At 49.3% G+C, this 22,998-nt stretch overlaps 2 protein-coding genes across 2 annotated transcripts; one reads left to right on the forward strand and one right to left on the reverse strand.

Annotated features, from left to right (window-relative positions):
- Positions 1-398: 398 nt before the first annotated feature.
- hpda (4-hydroxyphenylpyruvate dioxygenase a) lies at positions 399-7,685 on the forward strand. Its single transcript, XM_060056066.1, has 14 exons — positions 399-523; positions 758-784; positions 974-1,036; positions 1,708-1,812; positions 2,401-2,443; positions 2,553-2,635; positions 2,809-2,898; positions 3,031-3,137; positions 3,348-3,425; positions 3,917-4,079; positions 4,496-4,567; positions 5,625-5,747; positions 6,047-6,163; positions 7,264-7,685. The coding sequence occupies exons 1-14, from the start codon at positions 521-523 to the stop codon at positions 7,366-7,368; spliced, it is 1,179 nt and encodes a 392-aa protein (XP_059912049.1). The 5' UTR covers positions 399-520; the 3' UTR covers positions 7,369-7,685.
- Positions 7,374-19,231, reverse strand: LOC132461003 (E3 ubiquitin-protein ligase RNF43). The gene is made up of 7 exons (XM_060056031.1): positions 18,756-19,231; positions 17,814-17,948; positions 15,233-15,334; positions 14,649-14,819; positions 14,051-14,153; positions 11,588-13,042; positions 7,374-10,827 (listed from the first exon to the last, which is right to left on the reverse strand). The coding sequence occupies exons 1-7, from the start codon at positions 18,933-18,935 to the stop codon at positions 10,802-10,804; spliced, it is 2,172 nt and encodes a 723-aa protein (XP_059912014.1). The 5' UTR covers positions 18,936-19,231; the 3' UTR covers positions 7,374-10,801.
- Positions 19,232-22,998: the final 3,767 nt, after the last annotated feature.

Here is a 22,998-nt window from a genome sequence, read left to right on the forward strand (position 1 = left end):
TCTATAAGTTGGTAGGCCTACATGGAAGCACATACTCTGGTTCCATCTAGGGGATGGAGAGGGAACATCTAATTTGACGTGATTTGGGTTTACTCGCTTGTTTTCCTTAAACAACGATTAAACAACCCATTGCCTCAAAAACATAAAGAAATTAATCCAAAAGATTTCTTTGAATTGTGCGCTGAGTGTTAAAACTAAAGGGTCTATTGAAAGTTAGTAACATCATCCGTGTCTCCATCCATCACCTCCCTTCAGGTTGTTATACGATGGTGGTTAATGACAGACATAGGCATTACAGAATAACAAAACCCAGCCATTGGCCAACAGCCCTTATGAACACATAGGGGCTGGAATCCAATGTTTAAAGTGAAGGAGAACAATAGGGGGCGTGCAGGTGGGTGTCAATCTGGACAACCAATCAAAATGCTCCCTCAACCCAGTAAATATCTGTTGGCTTTCATGTTGGACACTGATTTTGATATACTGTCTTTCTAATTGCACTGCATGTGGAATCACAAGAATGGTAAGCATCTTAACATCTTCACATTAAACCCCTTTGTGGGCATCCATTGAGGGGTTGTGTAAGACATAATATTGTGTTAATTGATTAATCAATTGTATAATTTTTTTTCATGCACATGGGATAACTTTGTTAAAATACCTGCATGCTTATGTGTTATGCATAAAAAACAACAACAACTCTCTTCTGAATGGTCACACTTTAATTGAGGATTGCCCTAACTGCTTTTCTTCTCAGACGAGCTACACAGATAAAGGCGAGAAAGTAAGTAAGCAAAATGTACTAAAGAAAATAACGTCACTATGAGTTATGCATGCAAATTAAGTTAACAATTAAATCTAAATTATTATTTATTTATTTAGGAGGAATACACTTTAATTATCTAGGAGAAATACTATTGTATGGAATGGGAACCATCTCATTTGTACTTTCTTATACACTTTACTTTTCAAGCATGCAAGAGGAAGATTTGTCCGCTTTCATCACCTTACCTTCTGGGTGGGAAATGCCAAACAGGTAATGAATAGAGAACATAGAGTTTTGTCCTTTTTAACATGCAGATATTACAATTTCGCTATGGTGCCAGTAGTTGTTTTAGTAAAGGTTTATCACGTTGTTTTTTTATAGTTCTGCAATAGAATTGATCTACAAACCAGATGCCATTCAAGCTAATAAAGCTTAAACATTCAGTTGTGTTTGTGCCTCATTGAACTTCAACTTGAGTTGTTTATACATGCAGATCATTACTTATACACGCTCAAGGCATTTGAAAAAAGAACCTTCGGATAGAGTAATGTTTGCTCTAGGCTCAGATCATTTTGCTGGATGATCTGTTGACTTAAGCTTCCTAGGGACAGTGAAAGTCCAATTTTTTCCAGAACAAATCAATTGGTAAGCCATGCATAGTAGGCCCACATGGGATTTTCGCAACAGCACTGCCACTTGGATTGAAAAGCTGTTTTTGCTTAGAGGGGACATCAGGGATTGATTAATCATTAATTCATTGATCTAAAGGCAATTCATATATATATTACATCAGTTTCTATGGAACTCTTGTCATCTCATATCAAGTCGTTCCTCATTGGAAAGTTCAGTCAGTAGCGTAGAAGTAGGCGTTTTCAAGCCACAAGTGTCAAAAGAGTCAAAATGCATTTCTTCCTGATGATAACATTATTTGTATCGTGTAGTCAGCGTCCTTCTACTGTGATAAGATGGGCTTCGAGCACTATGCGTATAAAGGGCTGGAGACAGGCAGCCGCGAGGTGGTGTCCCATGTGATCAAGCAAGATAAGGTATGGATTGTGTATATCACAAACATACACACACACACACACACACACACACACACACACACACACACACACACACACACACACACACACCCCCCCCCACACACACGTTCACACACACACACACACACACACCCCCCCCACACACACACACGTACGTTCACACACACACACACACACACACACACACACACACACACACACACACACACACACACACACACACACACACACACACACACACACGCACACGCACACGCACACGCAGATGCATGCATGGAAACGCACAACAACAAACAAACGTGCACATGGACACAAACGCGCACCTGAATCACTCACCAAAACACACACAGGCCTTCACATTCGCACGCACCCAAGTACACAAACACACACCCATGGGCAAGCTAGCACACAAGTACACAGTACACACTCTGAAGCAATCACATGCACAAACGCACACACAGATCCACATACACAGACATTCACCAATCCACACTCACTCAAACACATGCATAATGTTTGAATGATTGAATGTGAATGGCTGATTTGAACTAAATAACGATCAGTGTCCCTCTCTATGTCACCCCACAGATTCTATTTGCATTTGAATCTGCATTGAATCCAGGAAACGAAGGTGAGTTTTGCCTGGAGTATACTTGAATAGCCCATTTGTAAATATTTACAAATGTAAAAAAAAAAAGGACACATAATAAAGTTTTGGGGTATTGTTTCATTTTTTTCAGTAATGGGAAGGCATCTGATGAAACATGGAGATGGAGTCAAAGACATTGCTTTCCAGGTGGAAGACTGTGACTTTCTGATCAAGGTAAACACACATTCCTTTGAACGCTCAAACCGGACTGCAATAAATGGCCCCATGTTCACCTTTCAGCCAGCAGATGGCGTTCGAGGCCCACAGTAATAAACAGGTTCCCCTAAGAGAGGGAAAAAGGTCTCGTAACACTTTCTGAACCTATCCCAAAACCAACCTCTGTGCAGACAGCCAGGGAGAGGGGGGCAGTAGTCGTCAAGGAGCCCTGGGTGGAGGAGGACAGCAATGGCAAAGTCAAGTATGCTGTGGTGCAGACGGTGAGTCAACACACCGACAGCGCTACATTCATTACAAGCTAACAAAGGCTAGCTTACATTGTATCACGCTCCGGTGAAAGTTTTTTTTCTTCTTGGCTGTTTAATTTAAAATCATGAACCTTTCGTACACAGTATGGCGACACAACGCATACACTCATCGAGTACCTGGGCCCATACAAGGGCCTGTTTTTACCGGGCTTCAAAGAGCCACTGTTCAGCGATGTCCTGCTACCCACACTGTAAGTTTATCATCTTATTAACTTTATTTATTTCACATTATATATTCATTATAATTTATTACCCCTCATCACCCCCCTGCACTCTGTGTCTCATATAAATAGTTTTTCCCTCCTCCAAATAACTTGAATGATGACTATGATGATGATGATGATGATGATGATGGTCTTTGTTCACTAATGGACCCCAAATCCCGCAATCCCTTTTCCCAGTCCCGCAGCAGGACTCTGCTTTATTGATCACATTGTGGGAAACCAGCCCAACGACGAGATGGGGCCAGTTACAGACTGGTAAGCAGCCAGCACACGTATGCAGCTCTCCAACGCACCATTCACTCATAGGGGAGGGGGGGGGCCGGGGTTGGGCCAAAGGACAAGCAAACAACAGTGAAGTGGTCACTTCAGTGCTACGGGTTGAGATCCAGCAGCCGCCGTAGATAAAGAAGGCCCCCGGGGTCCAGCATGAGAGAGAGAAAAGCTCTCAGCGTCAAACATTAACAACACTTCTAAAATGCACAAAGCAGCACTGCTGCTGCACACACCTATGTTCCAATATTTACAGTCAAATAATTGATGTTTACACTCCACGGATCCCTGTCGCTGATGAAATAAATGATTACATCAGGCAGAGAACAAAAGCAACCGTGTGGCAGTGGGGAGGGAAAAAGAAATCCACAGCCCTTTGAAGTCGGCGGCTTATCGCCTATCGCCTCTAGTTTAGTTCCAACTCTTATCTTATTTGTTCCGCGCACTTTTTTTTTTTTTTTTCCCTTCCCTCCCAGGTATCAGAAGTGTTTGATGTTCCACCGCTTCTGGTCGATCGACGACAAGCAGATCCACACAGACTACAGCTCACTGCGCTCCATCGTGGTCACCAACTACGAGGAGACCATCAAGATGCCCATCAACGAGCCCGCGCCCGGCATTAGGAAGTCCCAGATCCAGGTACCCCCCCCCCCCCCCCCAGGGCCAGCTGACCCTGACGGCGCCGGCTAGCTTAGTGGTGTGCGTGCCATAAAGGTCATCCGCCTTCACCACGTCCACGTCCACAACCTTCACCTCGTCCGCGTCCACCACCTTCACTTCGTCCGCGTCCACCTCTAACTTCACCTCCAAATTACAAATCCACCACCGACACCACCACCACACCCACCTCTCACTTCACCTCCAACTCCAAGTCCACCAACACCTCCACATCCACCTTGACCGCCACCGCCACCACCTCCAACTCCACCACCACATCCACCACCAGCACCTCCCCCACCACATCCACATTCACCAACACTTTACCGCCACCTCCGCCTCCTCTACCAGGGATTGACTCGTTTCTTGTTCGCCGATGTTCTCCCTGCTTCCCCCAGGAATACGTGGACTACAACGGGGGACCGGGCGTGCAGCACATCGCCCTCAACAGCTCCGACATCATCCAGTCCGTGAGTCCTCCGCCGTGTCTGGCTCTCAGCACACAAAACGCCGATAGGGTACCGCGGGCCGATCCAAGAATGAATCGGCGGCAGGCAGGCACTTAAAAGCAGCTCAAATTCCACAGAGCTTGTTTCTTTGCGGGTGGCAAGCAAGGGCAGGTCCCGATCCCGATCCTGATCCCCGGTTGATGTTGTGTCTTTCCTTCCTTCCTTCCTTCCTTCCTTCCTTCCTTCCTTCCTTCCTTCCTTCCTTCCTTCCTTCCTTCCTTCCTTCCTTCCTTCCTTCCTTCCTTCCTTCCTTCCTTCCTTCCTTCCTTCCTTCCTTCCTTCCTTCCTTCCTTCCTTCCTTCCTTCCTTCCTTCCTTCCTTCCTTCCTTCCTTCCTTCCTTCCTTCCTTCCTTCCTTCCTTCCTTCCTTCCTTCCTTCCTTCCTTCCTTCCTTCCTTCCTTCCTTCCTTCCTTCCTTCCTTCCTTCCTTCCTTCCTTCTTCCTTCCTTCCTTCCTTCCTTCCTTCCTTCCTTCCTTCCTTCCTTCCTTCCTTCCTTCCTTCCTTCCTTCCTTCCTTCCTTCCTTCCTTCCTTCCTTCCTTCCTTCCTTCCTTCCTTCCTTCCTTCCTTCCTTCCTTCCTTCCTTCCTTCCTTCCTTCCTTCCTTCCTTCCTTCCTTCCTTCCTTCCTTCCTTCCTTCCTTCCTTCCTTCCTTCCTTCCTTCCTTCCTTCCTTCCTTCCTTCCTTCCTTCCTTCCTTCCTTCCTTCCTTCCTTCCTTCCTTCCTTCCTTCCTTCCTTCCTTCCTTCCTTCCTTCCTTCCTTCCTTCCTTCCTTCCTTCCTTCTTCCTTCCTTCCTTCCTTCCTTCCTTCCTTCCTTCCTTCCTTCCTTCCTTCCTTCCTTCCTTCCTTCCTTCCTTCCTTCCTTCCTTCCTTCCTTCCTTCCTTCCTTCCTTCCTTCCTTCCTTCCTTCCTTCCTTCCTTCCTTCCTTCCTTCCTTCCTTCCTTCCTTCCTTCCTTCCTTCCTTCCTTCCTTCCTTCCTTCCTTCCTTCCTTCCTTCCTTTCTTGTTCCTGCTCCACAGATAGTAAACCTCCGAGCCCGCGGGATGGAGTTCCTCTGTGCCCCCGATGCCTACTACGTGGGGCTGCGGAAGAACCTGAAGAACGCCAAGATCCGGGTGAAGGAAGACCTGGACCGGTTACAGGTACCACAGCGTCTGTCCAACCCCAAAAGGCCCGGTCCCTCGTTCAATACACAACCACTGTTTTCAAACCTGGACAAAGATACAAGATACAAGATACAAGATCATATGGATTCACATCTAAATATATTAGTGACACTATGTCACTATATTGAAATGTTCTATTATATAAAAGTACAGCACTATTTCATTTCTGGTTTTGACTTTCTCCTTTTGTACACAAATATACTCATCAGATCATGCCCACTCCCTACCCCCCCCCCCCTCCTCTCTCTCTGCTTTGTATCGATGCATGAACCCAGGAGCTGAAGATCCTGGTGGATTTCGACGACAAGGGCTACCTCCTCCAGATCTTCACCAAACCCGTCCAGGACCGGCCCACGCTGTTCCTGGAGGTCATCCAGCGGCACAACCACTTTGTACGTCGGGTCCTTCTCGAGCCTGGCAGCGCTCCATAAGTACCCCCACCCCCACCCCCACCCCGCTTTGCAAACAGTCACTGGACGTCCCGCACACCAGAGGGGGAAACACACCTACGCCTCAGTGCTTTGTTCTAAGCACGACCTATAAAAGAAGGCGAGCCCGCGTTCCTGTTAAACTGCCGCAGCCGTGCGGACCTAACACCTGTTTGCAATTCCCACCCAACTCGAGCACCACAGAAGCCCGCTTGTAAATCCATCACAGGCGCAGATTAGAGAACCCCCCCCCCCCTCTGCTTTATAGTAACACAATGTTTGGATCGAGTTGCACCCCCCCCCCTAACCCTGTTCTAAACACCCAGCCCCCTCCAGCCCCCTCCCTTCACTCAACCTGTCAGGACAGGCACTTCCTGCCCCCCTCGTTCGTGTTCACTGAGGCTTCGTGAAGGGGCTGTGCTGTATGGTCCGGGACGAAGCACACACACACACACACACACACACACACACACACACACACACACACACACACACACACACACACACACACACACACACACACACACACACACACACACACACACACACACACACACACACACACGTCCACTTCAAAGCGTCCGGAGCGTGACCCAGACGGAGGAGCCGGGCCAATGTTTACATCACTGTGGCACGTCTAACCCTAAGTGCTGTCGGACTGGAGTAGGGCCTGTTTGAACCCGGCCACCCCCGGAGAGAACAGACATATACAGAAACGACTCGGGCTTGGTGGAGGGTTTGGAGTCATAGCATGTGTTACGCTACTTCATGCATATTATTTGTCGTACATATTTTAATGTTTTCTCTCTCTCTGTCTCTCTCTCTCTCTTTCGCTCTGTCTCTCTCTCTCTCTCTTTCTCTCTGTCTCTCTCTGTCTATGTGTCTCTCTCTCTCTCTCTGTCGCTCTCTCTGTCTCTGTCTCTGTCTCTCTCTCTCTCTCTCTCTCTCTCTCTCTGTCTATGTCTCTCTCTCTCTCTCTCTCTCTCTCTCTCTCTCTCTCTCTCTCTCTCTCTCTCTCTCTCTCTCTCTCTCTCTCTCTCTCTCTCTCTCTCTCTCTCTCTCAGGGCTTCGGGGCAGGAAACTTCAAGTCTCTGTTCGAGGCCATTGAGAAGGACCAGGATGCTCGGGGAAACCTCATAGCAGAAGGCCAGCCAGAGGCTTTCTACTGATCCCACCCCCCCCCCCCCCCCCCCCCCTCGTCCCACAACAATGGAAGGAAACTTTCCCCCTTGTCATTAGAAACCGAAAATGAATGTCATTTTACATTATATCGATTCTAGCTTTCCCACCACCACTACAATTAGCTAAAAGTGCGGCAAGATGTCAGTGATCAATGGAGGGGGTACGTGAGTGTGTCCCCCTGATACAGTTTGGTGAAATGTGTCTGTAATCATGGCTGGAGGGAAGATGGTGGAGACTTAAAGAGGGCTGGAGTCTGACGTCGATGCGACGGTGTTGCGGTAGACGCCGCCACGATAGATTAAAATGCGGGCGAAAAAAATTCATTCGTCAGTTTCTATTTCAAAATAATTTATTTGCATATAATTGGAATGCGGCCAGGTTGATACATCTGCGATGGCACTGGTTAGATTCATAAAGACTCGTTCAATACACAACCACTGTTTTCAAACCTGGACAAATGGATAAATATATATTAGTAAATAAATATATTAGTGACACTATGTCACTATATTGAAATGTTCTATCATATATAAAATACAACACTATTTCATTTCTGTTTTTGTCTTTCTCCTTTTGTACACAAAATATACTCATCAGATCTGTGACAGCTCTACAGCGACTGTAACCCACTATAAAAAAAAAAGGCAGATTCAGCTCAATATTTTTTGCACAAGAATACAACAGGAAAGACCCTTTTAAAAAGGATAAAAGTATCCACAGATCCCCATTTGATTTTTTATTGATAAACTGCTCAACCTTTACCGTGACAACGATCAATTACCCCTGGTTGGTGGTTTTCCGTTCTCTCTTCTGTCGTGTCGGTGATCTTGCCTCACAGGTCATGTATTCCTAAGCCAAAGTGCTGCTTGTGTTTCAGATCTTTCTTCTGATCGTAATCTAGTAGGAGCATTCAGGCCACAATAAATATAACAGACGAGCAGGTTTTTCTTAGCAACGGACCGCTTTGTGACATTCAAAATGAGGTATAAGCACAAGGAGTACGAAATATATAGAAACAAAACGCGTGTACAATTGCCCCTCAACTTTTGGCTGATTGAACCTGGACGTGGAAATTCTTGCCAGCTTTAAACACGCGTCGTTGCGGTTGATAGTCGAGGCAAAAAATAAAAGAGGGGTTGGGGAGATTATATGGCAGTTATTAAGGTGTAGTTCACTCATGTTTTCAAAGCTTGCCTCTTTGGTTAGACGATGTGTATAAGAGTTTATAGTGAAGGGGAGACGTTGGTGCACTCGGATCCTTAGCCCTGTGCTGCCCCCGACCAGGGGAGGGAGAACTACGTTCATAAGGCACATGGTACGGGGATAACATAGAAACCGGTTATCAAACGTACCCGGGAACGTAGCGATGTAGCCTCTGCCAGCCACTCTCCTGTAGGCTATATTTCTTTGCTAAGTGCTAACGGCTCTAATACCAGAACATATCTCTGCTTCCTAAACCGAATGCTGTATGGAAACGACCTCGTCTTCGTTTATATTCCCACTGTGCTTTTTTAAGATATATTTCGGCCACAAAGAGTATAAAAATGCTATGATCTTATTAAGTGTTTCATTTTAATGTTGTAAGCATGGTGAAGTCTTGCATAGTTAGAGAGAAGACTTTGCTTTAAAGTCATACAGGCACACATAAGAAATGTATTGGTTGACATAAACGTGGATGCAATCTTTGGAGACTCTGAAAAATAGCTACATATTTTGTCCAAAAGCTGTGGACAATTCAAAAGTTGGGAACAACGCATTAAGAACAACTCCCTCACCAATTGACAAATGTGAATTAGATTGAATCTTGGGTTTACCAGTACTTTACTTTCTACAGTTATCTGGCAATACGTATGACCACATAAATCCTAAATGTGAACCTTTCTATGTTTTTAACATCTATATGGTTTCAATGGTTGATAGGTACTTAAGCCAAATTAGCTACATCTGTCTTCTATTCCAGTGTTTTTAGATTTCCTGAGATGTTTCTCAGTTTCAGGACATGAATAATAAATAGTGGGGAAGCGCTGGCATAGCACCAGCAAGGTGCTAAAACACTTGGATGCTTGTTGTACAAAGAGCATGGCTTTAATCCACTGAGATCATGATGAAGATGTGTCTGCATTGTCTCCAAACATGAAGATCTAGGCTTGGAGGCGTCCTTCTCTGAGGACTCAGCGGGGTGTCGTTTCCAGACGTATTAAGTATAAAAATGGAAGGACGGGGAGAAAATGGTCTGAAAATGGTACAACCGTCCTGACGTCTTTCGCTCCGCCTCCCCGAAACCAGCACCGAGGTCCGACATGAGAAGTAACCATTCGACACACAAATAAAAAAAATGAGTAAAACAAAAAAAAAAGCAGCGTGAGTGAGAGAAAAATAGCTTGTGATTATGCTGACGGAATTCAGTCAAAACCGGTACTTAAAAAAAGAGGAAAAAAAAAAACAATGACCCCATACATTAACAAATGTGGGACAAAAAACAGCTGCCATTACTGAAATATTATGAATACAAGGCCCAATGCCGCTCCCTGCTACCACTGTGAATGATCTGTGTTTAAAGGGGCTGGAGAAAGCTGGACGTCTCTATCTGGACCTGGGGGGGGGGGGGGGGGGCGGGGGTGATGGGGGTATTGAAATGACTATTCGCTACAGCAGTACCTTTTGTGGACCCCTGTGGGGAGGGGGCGTGTTCAAGATCCTGATCTGAGGTAGGCCGGAGAGACAACACTGTTCTCTCAGCTGAGAAGGTTTCCCAGCAAAAGGGTGGAGACAAACACAATACAAAAATAAATAGAATCAAGCATGCAGAGAGAAAAAGTACCTCTTTGATAAAGATCGGGTTTTTTTGCGTCCTTTAGGGATGGAATCTCACTTCACTGGAAGGCTCAGACCCGAAGCAGCGATCAGTCTTTTAGTCTTCGCCCTCGAGAGAATGAGCCTGCTACACATCTCAATATGAAATACGGTTCAGTATGATTCAATGTCAAACCATTTGATGAACCCACCCCCTAGTCCCCCCCCCCCTCCCACCTCCCCAAATAACGACCCCTCCTGGTGGACAAACATTGAAATGGTGAATCAGAATCTGGTCACAAAGGGATCGATGAGTATGACAACGACAGCATTTCGTACAATCCGAGAGTTTTTTGGACAGCATACAGAGAAGCCCACAGCAGGTGTTGTGTGAATGTTGGCGTTGAGCCGACTGTACCAGTCCATCCTTGAGGCTTATTCATCGTCTTGTGCCTTGAGTGCATCAAGGTGTGGCAGGGGGCGGGAACAAGGCCATGGTGTGGAATTCAATTGGAAGACATGAGAGAGAGAGAGAGAGAGAGAGAGAGATGTGCCAATCATAGGCTTGTCCTTTCTGGCTCCTGTGTAGCAGCGTGAAACTGGGGGGAGGGGGTATACGACAAGTCCTCACACACCAGACTCCTCCTCTGATCCTGCAAACACACCACGAGCAGAGTTAAAGACACCGGCAAATGGGGAATTGACTACATTTTCTTGTCAATAAAGTGCATTTATATACAAATACAACAAAGTAAGAGGTTTTTTACACTCTGATGATAAATCCCGTCAACACAAAATATACGGCAGGAGTTGACGTCCACTGTCTTAGCAAAGACTCAGTCAACTGACTTAGCATTTTGCTATTCCACCTGAAATGGGCTAAAACACAGCGAGCTAACACACAGCGGGCTAAAACACAGCGAGCTAACGCACAGCGGGCTAACACACAGCGGGCTAACACACAGCGGGCTAACACACAGCGAGCTAACACACAGCGGGCTAACACACAGCGGGCTAACACACAGCGGGCTAACACACAGCGGGCTAACACACAACCGGCTAACACACAACCGGCTAACACACAACCGGCTAACGCACGCCGGGCTAACACACATGCAGGCTAAAGGCTTAGTTTTGGTACGACTAATCGCAAAGGTGTTACGGACCCATTATGCCCTTGCAGACCCTCCTGACGTGCGCCTACCATAAAGTCGAGGCGACGCGGCAGCAAGGGCTGTGATCGGCCCGCTAACGTAAACCCGACGCAGAACCAAAACAGGTTCAGGTCCGCGTCGAAAGAAAAACTGCGTGGCCATGGCGCTGCGTCAACGTCCAGCCATAACTCGGCCTTTACCCAGAACCCCCCCCCTGAGGCCGACCCGGAGAGACGCGGCCGTCGACGGGGACACTCACCCTGATTGTGGTGGTACGCGTGGCAGTATAAACAAACGCCCGTGGCCCCGTGGTGGCAGCGGCACGCGGGGCCCCTGTCCACGGGGACCCGCGGCCCCAGGAGCTGGGGCTCCGAGTGGGCCTGCTGCACCCGCTTCTGCCACACCACGTGGGCCCCGCCGCAGCAGGGGGGCCAGTCCTCCAGGCCCCCCCCAGAGTCCAGGATGAGGGGCACGGGCAGCAGGGCGGCGGGCCGGTCGGGCGGGGGGCAGCAGTAGCCCGCCCCCTGGCCGTAGTGGATGTGGATGCTGCAGTCGTCCTGCAGGTCCAGGCCCGGGGCGAAGCCCGCCGACGGGCCCTCGTGCCGGCACCCGCCCCGCCGGTGGGGGGGGGAGCGGCTCTGGTGGCAGCAGGGGGGCGGGGGCTGTTGGGGCTGCGGGGGGCCCGGGGCCACGGCGGGGGGGTCGTGGTCAAGCGCCTCCGTCCCGGGGGGCCGGGGGTTGGCCTTGGGACACTGGCAGGGGCTGTGCCTGGGGGGGCCCTTGGGCGAGTGCCGGTCCGGGGCTGCGGCGGCGCTGGCGGCGCCGGCCTCGGCCGACGGCCCGGGCCCCGGGTCCTCGTCGGAGCCCCTGCCGGGGCCCGGGCCGGGCCCGCCGTCCTCGTAGTGGTGGTGGCGGTGGCGGTGGTAGTGGATGTGGCTGAACACAGTCTGGGGTGGGGGGTCCTCGGGGTAGCCCGGGCGCACCACCACCGAGTCCAGGGAGCGGGGCCGCGGCGCCGGGGCCTCGGGGCCCGGCCCGTAGTACACGAAGGGGTCGTAGTCGCTGCTCAGCGAGCTGCGGAAGCTGGAGCAGCTGCCGAAGACGCCCTCCAGGGACACGTCGGTGCAGTTGAGCACCGAGTCGCTGGAGGAGCCGTGGCAGGGGCCCGAGCTGGAGTCGCTGGCCGGCCCGTCCGCCAGGTACCCGCTGCGCTCCGTGCCGTAGCCGCCCCCGGAGCAGCTGCCCGTGGCCTGCCGGCCGGGGCGGGGGGCCAGCAGGCCCCCGCCCCGGCCCTGGGGGGCCCCGTGGGGCAGCCGGGAGCCGGACGCGCTCCGCTGGGCGGGGCACGCCGAGCGGAAGTTGTGGCAGGGCCGGCGGGGGCCGTAGTGGTGCGTGGACGTCCGGCAGTTGCCCCCCATCCTGAGGGGCCTCCCGGGGCCCTCGGCGGGCAGGTGGTACCCGCAGCCGGCCCCCAGGGGCCTCCCGGCTAGGAAGCGGTACGTCTGCGCGTCCAGGGGCGCGGCGGCGCTGTAGTGCGCTATGGAGGGGTAGGGCCCCGAGGGGCCCGCCGGGTACTCGGGGCGCAGGGAGAAGGGGACGGCGTGGCGGGGGAAGGGGTGGCCGTGGGCCGCGCTGTACTGCTGGGGGTGCAGGAAGCCCTGGCTGTGCTCCGGCGCCGGCTGGAGACGGGCCCTCTGGGGCAGGCGATCGGCCCCTGGGGAGGGACAGGGGAGAGAGAGGTCAGAGAGGGACACATGGGGGCCCCTGGGGAGGGACAGGGGAGAGAGAGGTCAGAGAGGGACACATGGGGGGCCCCGAGGGGAGGGACAGGGGAGAGAGAGGTCAGAGAGGGACACATGGGGGCCCCTGGGGAGGGACAGGGGAGAGAGAGGTCAGAGAGGGACACATGGGGGCCCCTGGGGAGGGACAGGGGAGAGAGAGGTCAGAGAGGGACACATGGGGGGCCCCGAGGGGAGGGACAGGGGAGAGAGAGGTCAGAGAGGGACACATGGGGGCCCCGAGGGGAGGGACAGGGGAGAGAGAGGTCAGAGAGGGACACATGGGGGCCCCGAGGGGAGGGACAGGGGAGAGAGAGGTCAGAGAGGGACACATGGGGGCCCCGAGGGGAGGGACAGGGGAGAGAGAGGTCAGAGAGGGACACATGGGGGCCCCTGGGGAGGGACAGGGGAGAGAGAGGTCAGAGAGGGACACATGGGGGGCCCCGAGGGGAGGGACAGGGGAGAGAGAGGTCAGAGAGGGACACATGGGGGCCCCTGGGGAGGGACAGCGATGGTCAGAGAGGGACAATGGTAGTATCCCTTTCTGCAAAACATCTTTTGCTCAAACTGCCTTTTCAGTAAAAGGGACCACTGATGGGACTCACTGCCAGACCACCTGGAATGACCCCTACATTTGATCCCTTCAAAAGAAACACAAAATGGTGGCAAATTCAGCAACAATCATGCTTGCATAATCCGTTTTTTTTTTACAATGTGCTCTCTATTTGTCTTTAATAATGTTCATCTTTTTATTATTAGTATTTTTAACCAAATTCCCCACTAGGGACAAATCTCGTCACTTAGCTTTGGCTAGAAACACTACGATGCAAACATCGGATGTCTCACGGTTGTCTATCTTTCTGAATCTGTCTGTAAACCTTGAATAATTAAATAGTGGAAGCACAGGCCACGGTAGGGGAGGACAGACGCTCGCCGGGCCTTACCCATGATGTTGTGCATGCACAGGGGACAGGTGCGGTGCTGCAGGAGCCAGGGGTCCACGCAGACCTTGTGGAACTCGTGGGCACACGAGATGATCCGCAGGTCCTACGGGAACGGACACAAAAGCCATTAGGATAGAGAAAAAATTAAGAATCGTGATTCTTATCGCCTATTCAGAATCAATTCACAATTTCAAAAAAATTGATTTTACTTTTTCATATATATATATCTATGTATTTTTTTAATTATGTCTTAGGTTTGCCTTTGTGTTTTTACATCATTGCAGTCGGTTGATATAACTTTTGAGCACCCCTATTTACTGAATCGAGAATCTAATTTGAGTCGAGAATCGCTTAGATCGAGAATTGATTTCAAAAACGAATCGTGACCCCTTAACTTGAAACCAAATCGACTGTTGAGACACTGAAAGATCCCCAGCCCTAGAACATCCATCATTGTCGGACACATGTAGCTAGTGTGTGCGTTTGCGTGTGTCATTGCTGGGGATCTAGATTCATGTTCTAGAACATGAATCATGACACAGTTGAAAGGGTGTGAATCCAGCCGTCTCCCTGTTCCCTCCTAGCTCTGTCCTCGTACCTGTCCGTCCTGGAAGTCCTCCAGGCAGATGGCGCACACAGGGCTGGAGTTGGAGCTGCTGGCCGACCCCCAGGCCCGGTGGTGGCGCTGGGACCCCGAGCACCCCTGGGTGCTATAGGTCTTGGTCTCCAGGCGGCTGATGACTCGCATCGTGTCCTGGTGGAGCGAGTCCTACGATCAGAAACATGCCCTTGTTTTAAACGCTGGGAAAACGGATGGTTTGCTCAAACATCGCCCCCTGTTGGGGAGTGCATGGTATTGCAGCAGTCGAGGGACAACCGAAACGTTTTGAGTTTGTCTAAAGGGAACATGTCACTTTGAACTGTTCCTCGGACTAAACACGTACTTTGGATGTGGTGTTCTGTGTAAGTGGCACTCCCCCAAAGGAGGATGCCTTGTTACGCTCTCTCAGCTCTGTAATGTCTGGAACTGCAGTGTATTTGTTCAGGGAGGTAGTATTAATATTCTTGTTTTGAGAGGTCCCGATTTAGTGCGTCGGAGATGTGAAACCAGTAATCTTCCTGTCTAGGCGGGGCCTGCCGTGATGGCGGCGGCGGCGGCGGCGGCGGGCGTCGTCCACTTACCCAGGTCCTGCTGGACTTGCACTTGTAGCGGAAGGCGAAGATCATGACGATTGTGAGGATCACCAGCACGATGGTGAGCAGGATGCACACGTCGTAGTAGGGCTGTTGAGGAGACGAAGGGCATGAGGTAGAGGATGAGGAGCGAGTCAAGCTATTCCTGGAGAGCCCCGCGGGAAAGGGTTGGGGTTATGGAAAGTTTAATCTAATAGTTAGATTCATTGAATTCAATCAAACCGGGACAGTATGAACACAAGGTTCATGTTGAAGGATTGAATGTTTTGCAGTTTTATATTTACACATATATTCTTTATAAATTAATAATAATAACAATTCATGAACATTGACTCATTTAAGATAACAAATGGGATAAATAAAACACAAATAATTAAGTGCAAGATTGGGTATGTTATTTCAAAAGAAATAAAACATACAACTTCAGTCCACCCATCAATGTGCTTGCCGTGATTCTAACTGAAGACAGCTCAAGAGGTAGATCTTCTATAAATGGGACTGTAGCTCATTTAAAAACACAGCCCCTTAAAGGCACCCAGTGCAACTTTCGAGGCTTAAAAATAAACATTCAATTTCTAGTCTTTTTTACACGTAGTAAGTTTCAATAACTCCATACCATTACATACCGACATTTAAGCAGCAAAGATGAGACGTCGTTGTGTGGTGAGAACTGATACAAAATCGATAACAACAACAATGCCGCCATTTTCTTTATTTTTTGTAACCTACAATAAATAAAGCAGGCTTCCAGTCAATGGAAAAATGGCTTCTCCCCACCGGCGATTGTTGTTGTTTACGATTTTCTATCAGTTCTCACCACACAACGACGTCTCATCTTTGCTCCTTGAATGTCGATATGTAATGGTATGGAGTTATTGAAACTTACTACGTGTAAAAAAGACTAGAAATTGAATGTTTATTTTTCATTGAATGTTTACATAAAGTTGCACTGGGTGCCTTTAAGGTAGGGTGACCAGACGTCCTCTTTTTCCCGGTCATGTCCTCTTTTCGAGACCTAAAAAATGCGTCCGGCAGGGATTCCAAAAACGTCCGGTATTTTGCCTCGCCCCAAAAATAAATAAATAATATTATTGTTATTATTATTATTTATTTTTTTGCCTCGTCGCATATTTGTGTTTCTGGGTCTTTCACATAACCTACTAGTTATTACCATTGTATATGTCTATGGTTATTACGGCCTTCCAAGTTCTGGAAATGGTATCTCCCTTACGTTCCACCTTCTTGCGCGAGCTGACTGTAGAGAGAGTCTGTCATTGGGCGACCGATCTCAGGGTTGCCAGAGCCACGATAATTATCCTCCAAATACGACCATTTTGGGCCTTTGGTACGTTACTTTGCCATTTCCAATCTGGCAACATTGAGCACCTTGCCGCTTCCACTCTGTTTACAACAGCACATTACATCTGCAGCCATGCCTAAACGTAAATGTAAGTTCACGGACGAACTAAAGAAAAAAATAAAAATAATTTATTATTTAGAATATTGTATTTGTTATCATTATTGCTTTAATATATGAGGAGGACTGAAAAGTTTCTAATTTTCTTATTTTAATGTGGCCATATAAAGATTTTATTATTTAGAATGTTTTATTTGTTATCATTATTGACACATTTAAATGCCACAAAAAAGATTTGTTTTACATTTGCACTTTGCAATTTTGTTAAAGTTCAATAAATAGATGTTCATATTGTCATTTCATTTGTGACATTTGTATGCATTCACATGGTCATGGTGCGGCATGCTATCCACTACCCCCCCCCCGCGACGAAGTGTCCTCTTTTTTACAAACTCAAATCTGGTCACCCTATTTAAGGGTGTTCCTCCAACGCCCCATGCGGTAGTCGTAGCAGGTCCAGAAGTGACTACAGCTAGCACAACACACAGCAGCGTGCGGTAGTCGTAGCAGGTCCAGTAGTGACTACAGCTAGCACAACACACAGCAGCGTGCGGGAGTCGTAGCAGGTCCAGTAGTGACTACAGCTAGCACAACACACAGCAGCGTGCGGTAGTCGTAGCAGGTCCAGTAGTGACTACAGCTAGCACAACACACAGCAGCGTGCGGGAGTCGTAGCAGGTCCAGTAGTGACTACAGCTAGCACAACACACAGCAGCGTGCGGTAGTCGTAGCAGGTCCAGTAGTGACTACAGCTAGCACAACACACAGCAGCGTGCGGTAGTCGTAGCAGGTCCAGTAGTGACTACAGCTAGCACAACACACAGCAGCGTGCGGGAGTCGTAGCAGGTCCAGTAGTGACTACAGCTAGCACAACACACAGCAGCGTGCGGTAGTCGTAGCAGGTCCAGAAGTGACTACAGCTAGCACAACACACAGCAGCGTGCGGTAGTCGTAGCAGGTCCAGTAGTGACTACAGCTAGCACAACACACAGCAGCGTGCGGTAGTCGTAGCAGGTCCAGTAGTGACTACAGCTAGCACAACTCACAGCAGCGTGCGGTAGTCGTAGCAGGTCCAGTAGTGACTACAGCTAGCACAACACACAGCAGCGTGCAGTAGTCGTAGCAGGTCCAGAGGTGAGCGGGGCTGCCTACCCATTTGGTGGGCTCCAACACGATCTGGATGCGGACCCAAGCCTCCTCGTTCCTGTTCACCAGCATCATGAGCTGCTCCGCGTTCCCCGCCTTCACGATCACCACGGGACGGGGCAGGAAGGCCTTCTCCGACAGCTACCGCGGGGAGGGGATCACATCAAGTCCAATGAACGCCAGAGACAGAGGCTTTGAAATAACATCCGTGCACACACTTTGGGTACAAACCGAAGGGAAGGGGTAGAAATGGGATTCGGCCTTATTGTGATATTCTCTATTTTGCCTCTAGGTCAATTATGGCGCCCGTTAAACTCCTGATCATCCCTGAAAGGAGGGGTCGCCCACTCTGCGTTCCTTAAGGAATGAAGGGATTTGTTCTCGCCCATCCGGGTGGCTAGGGTCAGGGGGGGGGTCATACATATATGCCCTGTTAAGCCCTTTGAGACTGTAACTCTGATTAAGGGCTATACATTATAAAATGTCATTAAATTGAACATATACAATGACGTGGATATTACACCTCCGCTACTGTAATCCTCCTTTCATTATTTCCTTATCTCAAGTCCCATCCATTTAATTTGTGAACCCCTTGACCCTCCCAGGCACACTATATGACCCCCTAACTCTCAAGGGGAAAGACCAGCCCCTTAATCATCAAGAGAGACACCTTGAGAAGGAACCCAGGGAGAAGGATCCCTCCTTCCAGGGCTCGGTGGTAATAATAATAATAATAATAATGATGATAATAATAATAAATGTAAATTGAAGACGCCTTTCTCTGCACTCAAGGACCCCATAAAGTAAGAGACGTGGCAGTCGACATCAGATGGAATGGGCAGTTTTAAACAGCTGTGTTTTGATTGGTGACGGAACGGGCGGTGTGCCATCACGGACTGACTAGCGGTAGCATCGCAAGCTAACGAGTGGAAGCAGATCCCCCCTCACCTTCACAGTCATCTCCTCGATGGCTTGGGCGTCGTCGGTGACATCGAAGATGACGGCCTGCGCCCCGCGGTCCAGCGCCATGCGAGCCTGCGGAGAGCACGTAGAGGTAGACGGCGTTGTTAGGGAAGCCTCGGGGGGCATTGATCTTGCCAGGGTTCGTGTAACGCGGATGGCAGCCATGACGTCACTAGATGGCAGCCATGACGTCACTAGATGGCAGCCATGACGTCACTAGATGGCAGCCATGACATCACTAGATGGCAGCCATGACATATTATAGACGGTATAAATTTTGCAGTATACTGTATATAAATATAAATATATCTATACAATATGACCCCACTTGATTCACAACACCAAACAGTAGTCTAATGGTAAACAAATGTGTTTCAGCTGCTATTCAACCCCCTCCTCCCGCTCCCCACCCCGTCTTGCAGGTCGATAAACACCCCGTAGTTGAACCGGAACCCCCCCCCCCCAGGAAACGACAGCGTCTCGGTCCAATCACCAGCTACCCTGCAAGCGCACAATCAGCTCCCACCAAACGCAATCCCTTCCAACGTTGCATCCGGTAAAACAGCCAAGACATGCCAAGAGTGAATGTGCTGATCAGGGTCCTCTAGTATCGGCGTCTGCTTCCAAGAGGAGAGCTGGAAGGGTTGTCCACCACCCCCCCCACCCCGAGAGCCCTTTGGTCGGGTCCGTCTGGAGCCGTCCAGAGGGCCTTCCCTGGGCGGGCCCGAGCTGTCAGCAGGTACAATTCTGCGTTGGCCCTTGAGTGACATGTTTGTGTTGTGGACGTTGCAAAGGAAGGGTGTGAGAGACGCTTCGCGGGCATTGTGAAAAGAAAACTGGCAGACAGAGCAAACAGAAGCCTTTTCATTTGCTACTCAACACGTTCCCATGAGTTAGCGATCTGTCAATGCGCTGGTGAACACCCGCCGCAAGTTTAAACAACCGATCGACCCGGGTCAATATGTTATGACACTCGAACGCCGACGCTATATACTTAACACTGGCTTTTACTGCCACACACATGTGAACACACGCACGTCGTCCACACACACACACACACACACACACACACACACACACACACACACACACACACACACACACACACACACACACACACACACCGACTTTGAAGGCGAGCCAAACCTTAAGAAAACTCGGTGTCATCGCCAATCTCGCCACACATGTTCACACTTTGTTAAAGAGAAAGTCACACCTCCAAACCCCAATTTGGAGACACAGCCTTAACATTCTTACAGTCTCATTTGCCCTGTATTCTTTGCGTGTTTGTGCATGTTTGTTTGTGTGCGTGCGTGCGTGCGTGTGTGTGTGTATGTGTGTGGGTGGGTGCGTGCCAATTGAATGCACTCAGCTTGTTTACGGTAATTGCGCTGGGATAGCTATAAGGAGGTCATATAAAACAGCACACTGCCTTTGATCTGCGGTCCAACGATGGCGCAAGAGCCGCTCGCCCTGTTTGATTGGAACAATGATGGCGGTGCCCGTGTGAGACAGGGTGTGCTAACCCGAAGCAGGAAGTGAGTGTGATCATCCACATGTGAGAATATATTATACCTGGGGGAAGGGATGGGCGACATTGCCTCTAAATAAAATCTTTGATTGCATCAAACCAAACCTGATTATCGATCTATTTTTTTTTTCAAGAAATGACAAATAGATATACATTTTTAAGTTTGGATTTTATTTGAAGAATAGCAATGATTAACAAAAGCAAAATAAATAATACATCTCCCACTCTGCTGCGTGCCCCAGATTAAGATGTTGGAATAAATGTGTTGTGCTGCTGCTTTGGGTTGCCACAGACTTTAGGCAAACTCTACACACTCACTTTCTTCAGCGCATGCTGCAATGTTGATAGTTGACTTATAAAAAAATAAATAATTAATATTAATACATTAATGATCGATTTTCTTTTTTAAAAAACATGAATTCTTATTACGCTTCGAAATCGATTAGTCGCCCTGCTCTACCTGGGGGCTGAAATGCATCTGATCCAGACATGGCATCCATGAGTCCTTCAGTGGAGGCAATGCATGGAGGACAAACTGCAGTTGACCCACATGCACGCACGCACACACACACACACACACACACACACACAAACACACACGCAGGCACGCACACCCAAACACACACACATTGAGACACACGCCTTCACATACTTATACCGACAAACTCTCTCACATGCACATCTTCAAAGACACGCACACACTCATAAACCAACGCACACACACACATACACAAACACACATCCATAAAAAAAACACACACACACACACACACACACACACACACACACACACACCCATGTTATGGAACAGTAAAAGGCCAGCTCAGACCTGACTAACCACAGGCAGTGCTGGAATATATGGTGATGTATTTCTAAAGTGAGTGCTGTGGCGGCGTTATGTCATCCTAGTATTAGTAGTACTACTGAACGCAGTGTGGTCACTGGCTGCGGTCTGCGACCCAGAGCCCTGGCCCCTGTAGGAGGCGGAAACAGCCCCGAGGAGAAGAGGACCCATTACATGATTACTGGGAGTTATATTTAACTTAATGGCCACATTAAATCCCCCCCAGTGGGACGCTAACAGCGCAGTTTAAAGGCGTGCCAAGCGAGGAAACGTCAGCCTGGTCTCTGTTTTGGTTTGAGCCTGAACCGTGGAGGACACCGGCTGCACGGGCAGGAGGGCTTCTGCACGCGCTCAGAGAGGGCTTCTCCACGTCAACTCCAACGAGGGAGGCGACACACACCTCGCTGGACGGTGTGGCTTTCTCTGGTGTTTCTCAGTTCAGATGTCGTTGATTATAACCAACAAGACGTTAGGGCCCAAAGGTCAGGGGGTTTGGACCAATCAGCTTCTGTTAGAAAGAGAAGGTGGTCCTTCATTGGCTAGTTTTACCGTACCTTTTCTAGACTTACTGTAGTGGCTGTGTGTGTGTGTGTGTGTGTGTGTGTGTGTGTGTGTGTGTGTGTGTGTTTGGAGGGGGGAGAGGGGATGACATTTCCATTTGTTTTTCCTGGAATCCTTCCAAGCCAGTAATTAGTAGCAGACTCATCTAAAATCATCTTATTGTTTCCCCTGTGGGTGACGAGGCATTTGTACCCACACAACCCCCCAAAAGAATAACAGCTCTAACACAACCACACACACACAGACACACAAAACACACACACACACACAAACAGTATTGCGCTGGGAACCCAACATCAATCACATGGCTGATACATTGCACACACAAAGAAAGCACGACACGTTGTATCCAGACGTCCAGGTCTGTCCCATTACTACTACTCAAACGCATGAGAAGGGCTCCGAAGGGAGACACACACACACACACACACACGGGGGGGCGGCCAGCGCTGTCAGTACACCCCCCTGGCCGAGCTACGCAATGAGAGATTGATGGTGAGGGGGGGGGGGGGGGGGGCGGCGCTGGCAGTGTTGCAGACAGGGAGGAAGGAGATGAGTTGAACTCTGATGTCTTCATCAGAGTCCTCCTCCATCTCTCCCGGAGCAGGATGAACACTCCTTCTCCGGGTTAACCTTTCACAGTGTTTCATGAGGGGGGGGGGGGGGGGGGTTATGTGGTGCAGATTGCACAAACACGCCTCACCTAGCCTGCGGTACAGTCTCTCTATCAGAGGGAGGGAGAGAGAGAGAGAGAGTGTGAGAGAGAGGGAGGATAATAATTACATAATAATTAGAGAGTATTGTACTATTTTTTTTACGCTCGCAGAAACACACACACAAACCTGCACACTCACGTGCACAAACGCACACCCACACACGCGCACAAACGTAGACATACAAACGCACGCACACACGCACACCCACACACACACACACGCAAAAGAACAGACACACACATCCAGACACATGCACCAACACAGACGAACACAAACACACATCCGCGCAATCATAGACCGGCGCACAAGTTCACAGGACCACGTGCCCGGGCGCACTCACGTGCACAGGGGCACTCACGTGCACGAAGGCCAAACAGAGAGTACCGCCATAGAAAGAAACCCACATCTGGTGCATTAGTCAAACAGCTTTGATTACAGGTCTATCTTCAGAGCTTGATATTGATATAGGACCTTTACAACCTTTGACGTTCTGACAGAAGTTTTTACGACAACAATTTCGGTCTGCGCCATAATCACTGCCATGGCGATGGCGACGCGGTACCGGGTTCGAACATG

This window comes from Gadus macrocephalus, chromosome 7 (assembly GCF_031168955.1).
Source record: "Gadus macrocephalus chromosome 7, ASM3116895v1".
In the NCBI taxonomy this organism is placed as follows: Eukaryota; Metazoa; Chordata; class Actinopteri; order Gadiformes; family Gadidae; genus Gadus; species Gadus macrocephalus.